Source organism: Poeciliopsis prolifica, unplaced genomic scaffold (assembly GCF_027474105.1).
Source record: "Poeciliopsis prolifica strain line A6 unplaced genomic scaffold, Auburn_PproV2 SCAFFOLD016, whole genome shotgun sequence".
In the NCBI taxonomy this organism is placed as follows: Eukaryota; Metazoa; Chordata; class Actinopteri; order Cyprinodontiformes; family Poeciliidae; genus Poeciliopsis; species Poeciliopsis prolifica.
In genome coordinates, this window is record NW_026562391.1 from 8301054 (window position 1) to 8311128 (window position 10075).

At 36.7% G+C, this 10075-nt stretch overlaps 1 protein-coding gene across 1 annotated transcript; it reads right to left on the reverse strand.

The window, feature by feature from the left end:
• Positions 1–3766: 3766 nt before the first annotated feature.
• Positions 3767–8341, reverse strand: LOC129367062 (CD209 antigen-like). The gene is made up of 7 exons (XM_055041286.1): positions 8276–8341; positions 7912–8044; positions 7185–7283; positions 6172–6966; positions 5830–5972; positions 5089–5195; positions 3767–5004 (listed from the first exon to the last, which is right to left on the reverse strand). Exons 2-7 carry the CDS (start codon positions 8015–8017, stop codon positions 4866–4868), a joined length of 1389 nt encoding a protein of 462 aa, XP_054897261.1. The 5' UTR covers positions 8018–8044; positions 8276–8341; the 3' UTR covers positions 3767–4865.
• Between the last annotated feature and the right edge of the window lie 1734 nt (positions 8342–10075).

Here is a 10075-nt window from a genome sequence, read left to right on the forward strand (position 1 = left end):
TGTTGTTATTCTTTTCTACTTTCATGGTTAGATTTGGGTTTGTTCTCTTTGAGTGGCATAAAATACTTTTAGTTATTCCTGCATTTGAAATACCGGAAGCTTAGCGACTTGTGGTGCCTCAAAGAGATTTCCAGTAGCTTTCTATCCTCTTTGCAAAATCCATCAGATCTCCTCTCTCAGGGCATTTGCTTAGGTCCGCTAGCAGGCAACGTTTTAAAGCCTGTGCGGTCTGACTGTAGTCGGAGCTGTAAGAAGCCATCGGTGGAGTTCCTCTCCAAACAGGAGGAAGGTGCCAGATCCAGGTGCTTGAATCAAAGCATACTACATCTGCAAGCTTTGTCGCTTTTATTTCAAGGTCCCTCTGGATCATCACATTGAACTGTTCTAGCAATGCCTTATTTCTTTTCTTTTGATCAGAGGCAGGCATTGCTGTCATATGAACCTGAACAAAATGGCACAATGGCTTCTTGTCCTCAACTTTTACCCTTGTCAGAGTATTAAGTACCATTCTCAAGAACTCCTTTTCCACTGAGGCGTCCTTAGAAATATTGATTATTGTGATATCACTTAAGGCCAACGCAAGACGCGCAACTTCTTTGTCATGTTCGTGGCTATGATCGTCCTGGACCATCTGGTGGGCCTTCAGTCCCTCGGTATCGATGACCATGATGCAGTCACAGCCTATCTTGCTCTTTACATCTTTGCTGACAGTGATCATCTGCATGAAAGCTCCCGTAGTGCACATTCCTTTGTTGACAGCAAACCTGCTGCCAAACATGGTGTTGAGGAGAGTTGATTTTCCTGAATTTTCTTCTCCGATCACTGAAATGACTTTAACCTTACTGTTGGATTGTATAAGGGAGTGAAGCTCAGTAAGAACAGCACTGACCCATTTCAACGGAATGTTTGCTGCATCTCCATCAACAAACTCAACAGGGACACCATCTAGCAGCATCTGAGCTGCAAACATGGGGAGCTGTTCCATCTTTCTCCTTGAAATGCTGAACTCTGGTAGGCCAGCCATACATGTATACCGCTGCCCACACTCTCGAAAAAAATGTTTTATTTGTATAGAGGAAGTTGAAATTTGTTGGTCAACATCTGCTATTTTAGCTGTTTCTTTTGGAGACTTTTGTTTTAGTGCTATGTATTGATTCAGTAGAGCTGACAGGTGGTGCCGGGACAGATCTTCTAGTGCCATTTCCAACCATCTCAGGAAATAAGAGCGGTGAACTTCAGAGGTACTCAACCCATTGAGGAAGTTTGACATTGTGGTTGTCATCTCAAACCTTTGCTGCTTCTTTTTAAACTGTTTTTCTTCTCTTTCCAGGGACTTACGGTATTCCTCAGTTTTTATTTTGTCAACTTTTCGCAGTCTCCACTGCTCTGTTTGCACCCATGAAATCTCTTTTCAGATGTTTCCTTGAGTTGGCAGTTCTTCATCTTTGAACTGAGATATTTCATCAATAAGAGCAGTGATTTTTCTGGTATCCTTCAGAGCCTTTTGGCATTCATCATTATCTTCATCGACAAGAATCTCACAACACCGAGCTCTTTCAGCCAGATTTTCCAGAGACACCTTTCTTGACTTTTTCTCAAGTATTTGAGAAACGGATTCCTGGAGGGGCCTGACTAACTCTGCTTCATTTGCTTTTCTCTCACTTAAATTTGTCATTTTTAAGTCTGGCTCAAACGTCAACATTTTTAATCTGAACGATTTCCCTCTTTTGCTGCTGATCAAAATCACTTTTGCTTGCACATTTTTTTCTTGCAGATATTTAAAGTATTCAAACTCTGATTCTTCGCAGAGGATATAAACAACTGCAGACGACTGACAGAGGAATGTAAACTGCTTATCAAAGGACCTGATGTCCCCTCTGAGGTTGGCAACAGCCGTCAGTTCACTGAACTTATCTACAGAACTGCTGCCACATGGAAGGTACCAGGTGAATTCAACAAGCCCCTCTGAAATTCTTCGTGGCACATCTCCACTCTCCAAAGCAGAATGGTAAAATATGTCATGATACTGCTCTGTGTTACTTAGCAGTTTGTTTAACATCTGAGACTTGGATAGGAAGTGCTTTCCCAAGCTGGCAAATGATACAAGAGGCATTTCAGAGAACACAAGTCTTTCCTCACTGCTTGTCCCTCTGAATGCTTGCTGCAAGGGTGTGAAATTTCTGACAATTTCACGCATAGACCACAGCATCATGGTTAGCTCTCTTGTTTCAATGTTTGGCAGCAGGAGCGGGACTGCAAACTGGCATTGTACCATTTTACCAACCATATTCTGCTGAAGGAACTTGTCTGAGCTGAGAAACAATCCAGTGATCAAATCTAGAGGGTTGATAGTATTCTTCTTGTCCATCTCCACATCACTAGATGCACATTTCACACTTCTAGCATTTGTGTCACACATTAAAAGTCTCCTTAGAAAGGCTTCAGTAAGGGATTCTGTTGTTTCGTCGTTGATTTCTGCTGTGTCATGCTGAATAATTTGGAGGATGTGGCTAATTTTTAGCTTGGTGTCATACTTGTCTTCAAGTCCAATCTTTGTCAATACTTCTCTGAGGCCAAGCACTGTCAAACAAGACAAAAGCAACAAATTCATCACATTTATTGAAGGAACTTGGGAGATATTTCTATCCAATACTGAAAATCATTTCTACAACATTTAGCTGTCTTGACTTGCACATTGAAATTTGTTCAAACATGGGAAATTGTTTCAAGGATGTGAATACTTTTTCAAGCTACTATACTTTAGCAAGATGCCTTCTAACCACAGAGGTTAAAGATAAAACAAATGAAATCACCTGTGTGCACAGAGATAGAAACTGGATCACTCGTCTTGTCATTCAGCAATGTTGAGACTGATATATGGTACTCTGTGTCTGACTTTAAGTCAGATAATGTCTTGTGGCGATCTTTTGTGTATATTACAAAAGGTTCTTTATCTGGACTTGTGATGGTAATCAGAAAATTATGTGGGATTCCTTCCATGTTTTCTCCTTCGCTCCAAGTTAAAGACAGAGTCGTGGATTCTAACCAATCTTTTGTCAAATTTCGAGGAGGTGGCACGGCTGCAAGAAGGAAGACAATGAGAAAAGGTTTGTTAAGCCATTAAATTATTGGATTTAATAATGAACCCAATAAAAAAATGTGTTTGCTTCATGATTTTTACCTGTAGACACACTTGCTGTCACCCATTTACTTAAGTTGCCACCTTTGTCTTCTGTGGCCACACTGAAGAAATACTGCTCTCCAAGCTGAAGGTTGTTTATTTCCACTTTATTAAGGCCTTTGATAACTAACGAGTCTTCTACCTTTGTCAAAGAGCTCCATTTAACTCTGAACTTCGTAGTTCCGCTTAGTTCCTGGGAGGATTCCCAAGTTAACACAACACAGTTTGGTTTCACTGTCAGGAACTTGATCTCACCAGGAGGGGGCACCACTGGCCAACAAAAAAAGGTAGACCAAGTTAGAATCACAGGACATCCTGATGTTATAAAACAAGATTTGGTTTGAGACGATACAGGAAGTATTGCAGGAAATTAAAATATTTTGCAGCAGTAATTGAACAGATCTGTGCATGTTTTGTTTTTTTTTCCATGAAAATGGCAATCACCAATAACAAACTTTATCTAATCTAAATCACTTTCCAGTATCATTATTACAGTGTTACGTCATTTCCCACTATACCAGGTGCTTTACAGGCCTGGAGAAAGGTCAGTGACAGTTATGTAACTAAAGGATGAACAAGCCGTAAAACAATTACCCACATTTTTATTTCACTATATTTTGGCCTTTGTTTGCGTGAGGTTTACCGGTATTTATTTTTTTGGTTGTCATTTTTGTGTCATATGAAAAGGTAATATAAAGTAAGATTTTTAAAAGTACTGATCACACATTTCAAAACAGAAAATATGCAAGAAATAATTGGAGAGAACGAGACTTCAGATCAAGAATACAGCTTACTGTTATCAGCAAGGAGAAAAAGCTGAATAAAACATCAAACAACATAATAGCTACAGGTACACTCTCAACAAAATTATTTTTTTATTCACAGAATCAAGTTTTTGTCATAAATTGGTTTGGTATTAAAATATGTGCAACCTCTAATCTGGATTCTGACAAGATCTTAATACAGAAGATGAGTAAGATTAACATCAGTGTTATGCATAGATATTGGTTATGCATACATGTTGGGGGAGCATCATGCTTTGCTCCACCAATATGTGTATTTATCACAAAGACTGATGCCTTTTTTTTACCTTTGATTTGAAACAAAGACTGAAATCTCAGTGTCACAGCACTCTCCCATGCAGAAATACTGGTAAAAACCCCCAAAAACTTACATCTTTTTGATTGTATTTTCATCCAAAATTTGATTCAAAGCATAAAATCTTTTAAGCACACTTTAAAACAAATGGATAAAAATGTGTTACATAAAGCTTTTTCAGATGGAATCGGAACAATGATCAACTCAACAATAAGAAAAAAAAACAAACAAATCATCACCAATTTTATAAATGAAATTGCAGGGCAAATCCAAATATGCAATGGCACAGCAGAAAATACTGAATGAAAAGAAAGGAAAACATTTTCAAGAAGACCAAAAAATGGAAATAATTACATTCTGGAAATGCTATTGAGCTAACAAGATTTACTGTAATTACTGTGGAAAAACCTTCCCACAGAATGATGATGCACCACCGTGTCTCACTGTGGGGACGTGGTGCTCACAGCACTCATACCATTTTGAATGTAGATCAAAACTGCTGATTTCGCTCTCATCTGATCACAGTACGTTCATATACATAGTAAGGTGACTGAACGTCTTTTGGAAGCAAAGTTGCAAAGGAAAGCTACTTCTCACAGATCCAGTGTTGTTCAACACTACAATTCTCATCATTCCAGTCACCATCCCCGTTGGTACGGTGCCAGACCTCCACACAGTCCTGGTTCCTCCCTTGATGGCTGTTTGGCTGCCCTTTAGCCCAGAACCTAAATAATGCAGTGGCCCAAAAGCAAAATTCAATAAAAACTCTTATGTGAATTTTAAATTTTGGATAGAAAATGTTTCCTTACGCTATAGTCATTGGTGTTCCATCAACCCATTTCCACTGCCCTTCCACTCCTTCATCAGTCAGACCGATCCACACCTCTTTGTCCTGGTACAAACTGTTGATGAAGTTCTAGGAGGACAAAAACAAGACAGTTGATAAAATACTATGCTGCTTATAATGCTGGGAATAAACGTTTTTAAAAGAAATTTCAGATTTACTTAGAATTGGTTGCCCTGTCAAGGTGCTGTCAACCATCTCGCCACATGTTCATATGCATCTTAATGTAAAAATGAATGTGCGTTTTAAAACATTACGTTGGGTCTAGTCAGTGAACCTCATATGTTACCAGTGAAGCAACCCCTTAAAATACAATGCACAGGGATTAAAGATGAAAAGGTCACAGTTTGGAAGAAACAATTGAGGGAGTCACTTTTTGACTTTTCTCAAAATTAAATGCATTTCTGAAATCCAAGATGGTTCAGGTCATTGCTTAAAATGTCTTAACACACTATTTAATTTCAAGATACATATGGACATGTGAAAGCACTGAGATTTGCACCAACATTTTTACAACCATAATAACTGAGATTAAGTATATTATTCATGACAAAACTTTTAAAGGCTTCTCTGATATTTTGAATTTACTATTTGTATTTTTATTTATTTTTTCTGCAACTCCTGTATTAATTAGATTTATTTAGACATTTAAACAAATGTTTGACTTTATTGACACTTCCATGGTATATATATTAAATGAACACACCATTTCCTCTCTACTGGTCACTATGGCCAGGTCTGCTCCCCTGCTGTGGCAGTCCTCTCTGCTTAGCGTCCAGGTTTTTTTGGTGATAGAGGGGAAGTAGCAGCTGTACTGGAACTTCCTCCAGCCAGCAGGGCAACGTTTCTCTGTGTTACAAACAAACAACAAAGTTGAACACTTTCCTTAGCTAGCCAAACTGAAAAAAAAAAACTCCTAGCTTTTCACAAGGAAGTGTAATTGAAATACTCTGATATCACAAATCTATGCACACATTAATTTTAAAAAGGCATAAAAAATGTGTAAAAGCTTCAGTAAAGACTTTTCTGAGTATTTCCTCAATTTTACCTTGAAGAGTTGCATTCAGTTCATTGAATCTCCCCAGCAGCTTCTCTTGCTCAGCAGTCAGGTTGTCAACTTTTGCTTTCAGAAGGTCTCGCTCAGCGGTTACATTCTTCAGGCTGCTCTGAAGTTCACTTTTCTCCCTTTGCACCGAGCTATATGATCTCTGCAAGGTACTTTCTGCCTTTCTCAGCATATTGTTCAAGTCTTCCAGTACTTTGATTTCCGCTGTAAGGTTTAGGTGGGCGCTCGACAGCTTGTCCTTCTCACTCAAGGAGAAGTTGTATTTGTCGTGTAGTTCTTTCGTCTTATCGACCATTTCATTGTAACTTGACTGGAGATAATCTCTAGCTCTGCTCACATTGTTAAGTGTGTTCTGTAAATTGTTCCGGTCCTTAGTAACACTGTCATAATTAGCCTGTAGTTCTTTGGTGCTTTTGACAATTGCACTATATTGTGTATTTAAATTGATATAGGCAGTGTTTAATGCATCTCTTTCTTTCTGCAGCTGGGCTGTACTGCCTCTCAGCTCTCCCAACTCTTTGTTTAAAGCAATTTTGTTGGTATCTGCCTCTCTTTGCTTAGCCTGAAGATCATTTTTCTCATTTGTTAGCTCTCTGTTATTGGCAAGCACTACGCGCATTTGTCTGGAAATAAAATCGCTACCCTCCTGTTGATGCTTCAAATTGGCTTCGAGCTCTCTTTTTGCACTCTGCACTGTCTTCAGGTTTGCTTGAAGCTGCTCTTTGTTTTCATTGAGGGCTTTTAATGTGTCCAGATGTTCTTTCTTTACCTTTTGATCTGCACAAAAGATTAAAAAAGAAACAAAAACACAAATCAGTCATTTTATATATATATATATATATATATATATATATATATATATATATATTATATATATATATATATATATATATATATATATATATATATATATATATATATTTTTTTTTTTTTTTTTTTTTTTTTAGATCACACAGTGTGAATATTTGGGCAAATTTAGAAAAAGGATAACTCACTGTGAACACTCTGACCAATTAGCCATGCCACCAGCACAGCGCAGAGCAGTCCAAGGCCAATTGTAGCAACCTTAAAGCTCTTGCCTCTCAGGGAATAAACTGATTGACAGCAGGGAAAGCAGAAACATAAACTCAAAATTTATGAAGCCATTTGAGGAAGTTGTGGTTTTACTGAATTGCGAAAGCTTTTTGGATAACAGCCTTTAAAATGAAGCACTACAAAGTCAAAGTAATTCACATTTAAGCGAATTCAAATCCAAAAGGGGCTACGGTTGTTGATGTTGAATCATTTAGAGTTGCCTGTTGAAATAAATCCAAGATGGCAACTTTGAGTTTCTTTTTGCAAAAGGAAGGGATGAAAGCTGAAGGGAAAAAATGAAGATAGCATAGTACTTTTCGTTTCATGTTTGGTCAAAATAATCTGCAGCTTGGTTGATGTTTTGCTTCACAAAATAAATGTTTACAACACACGAATAATTCAGAGCTTTAGCTGCATACAAATCCACAAATATTCCAAAAGCTATTTTTACAAGTTGGCATCAAGGTTTTTACTGCTTCTCTACCTGCTCCTAATAACAAATTTGAAAGTTATTGGAATATTAATGTCGATATATGAGCAGTAAAGAGAATCTGCCATTATTTGGTAAGATAACAATGGTCATGTTAGATACACCACATATGTGTTAATGAGAAAAGACTTGAGTAAAAGTTAGGATTGTGTCAGTACCTGAAAAGAGAAAATTTTTCCCATCAGAGGAAAAATTTTTGTAGGCAATTTCACTTCTGGTCGTATCCGTGTCAGCTGTCTTTGAGACTCGGTACTCCACACTCATGTTTCTGCACTATTGATGAAGTGAAACCTGAACAATTAAAATGTGACATTGTTAGATTCTGAAACAGAAGCTAAACCTTCATCAGTGTGACCAGAAGAAACAACACAAATTGATATAATTCAACTCAAAATCTCACATTGTTGTGGATTTTATCTTAAGCATGAGAGCAAAATTTATAAAAGTAAATTCAAAGTGTTTGTGATGATTATTGAAACATTTCTTAAGAATCCAGGATTTCGTACTTGTGTAAGAACTTACCTCTGTTGGATGAGACGCTACCAAGCACAGTGGACAAATCTACATTTTGTAGAAGCCATTGAATCTTATATGCCTTGCTTCCGCTGTGACCACTTATGCAACACTTATGACAACTGGGAGGAGGAGAAACATACACTTCCTTTATTAATGGTGCTGGAGCAATTGTTGTTTGTTTACTTTTAATTTTTGAGGATGTTCATAAGCAAATATTACCCTCGGCAATAAAATCCTGTGTTTTTATTTTCCGGTGGCTCGGAAACAACTTATAGCCAAAACCACAACAGGACAAACAATGTGGTACCCTACTAAAAGTAAATTGTTTCTTTCTCCCACATATTCTATCCTGTTCTTTGTCAGTGAAATGTTTGCAGAAGCAAATTATACAACTTAACTGAGGTAGCCGTTACCAACAAATGCTCTGAATAAAACTACAAGGTCAGCATTTTAAGTTTATAAAATCTTTCTCTACTTGGAATAATATTTGGTACATCTGAGGTGAAACTAGACAAACTTAAATATTGCATTATTTGCATTTGATTGGCCTGTTTCATGTTCCTATGTTTGTCATTTGTTTGTTTCGTTTTAGTGGTGGGACTCCATTAAAACTTTTATTCCAGTTAATCGCAAGCTCTGAAATGAGTTTACTGGAATAATTTGCATTTTAATCAAAACAAAATAAACATTTATACTTCAAAAGCCCTTTTTGCTGCTAAATTATTGAATACATACAACAGCTCAACAACAGATATGTTTGTTGTCTTTGATCTTTTAAGCAAATTATCATTGAATACCAACAAAATGAACATTTTCAATTTCAAAAAGCCTTTGACTTAAATTACTGAATAAATAAACAAATGAGCTCAACAACAAAGATATTTCTTCTTTTTAATTTATTATTTAGGTTTTCCAACCCTCAGATTGGTTTAAAGTGCTTTTATATCCATTCAGTTTTCAAGTGTTTTAGGAACCCCTGACCATCCATGTAGCTTAGTTTTAAAAATATTTATTTTGAATTGTGGACTTTGGACATTGACATAAGCTTTGGGGGCATTTGTGCTGATACAGCACATTTTGAGATGCTACTTTAGGCTTTATTAGCTTTGGTGATAGGCTAACTCCTATTGGCATAACTTCAATAGTCTTTATCATCAGATTGTTTCAAAAAAAGGTTCCAGTTTTGGACTTTCACATGTCAAAAACAAAAAATGTCATTAACAATCTTGTAAATATAAAATTTATGTCATTAATTAGTTTAAATTAAAGCAATAAAGTCCCGTTCTTATTTTGTTTTGACATTAATCTTCTATCTCTTCCAGCAAAGCTTTGAACAGAACATTTTACTTGAGTGAATTTTCTCATTTGTTTCATTCATAATTTCTGCATGAACAGCAATTTAAAAAGATAATAACCAATTATCCCACATGTAACATTATCCACCCGACATACTTTTTGTAAATAGAGTCAGGTTTTAACCACAATTTACTCACACATCCACCGTCTTTCTTAACGTTTCTGTCTCACCACAGAGTATCTCTGTCTATAATAGTACCATAACTGTAATTGCTGATTTAGGGATATTTTCTGCTGACCAGGAAATGAGATTTCATTTGGTCTGCAAAAAGTCATGATGGCTTCCTGTGTTTCATGGGAGAAACTTGCGCAATCTCATCTGTCAGCAAACGTTTTTCAACTCTTATTTTAAAAAATGAATATTTGGATATTTTCCTCTAAAGGACCTTTTTAAAAAAAAATAGAAAAGACAAAGAGGTGGATTTAGAAACTTTTAAAAGGGGGTGGACA

Excerpts from the sequence above, each read along its gene's own strand:
- LOC129367062 (XM_055041286.1), bottom strand. The coding sequence starts at position 8,017 with ATGAGTGTGGAGTACCGAGTCTCAAAGACAGCTGACACGGATACGACC. Across the intron at positions 7,284-7,911 it reads GAAAAATTTTCTCTTTTCAG|TTTATTCCCTGAGAGGCAAG; the intron begins GTACTGACACAA and ends GCTGTCAATCAG. Across the intron at positions 6,967-7,184 it reads AATTGGTCAGAGTGTTCACA|ATCAAAAGGTAAAGAAAGAA; the intron begins GTGAGTTATCCT and ends TCTTTTGTGCAG.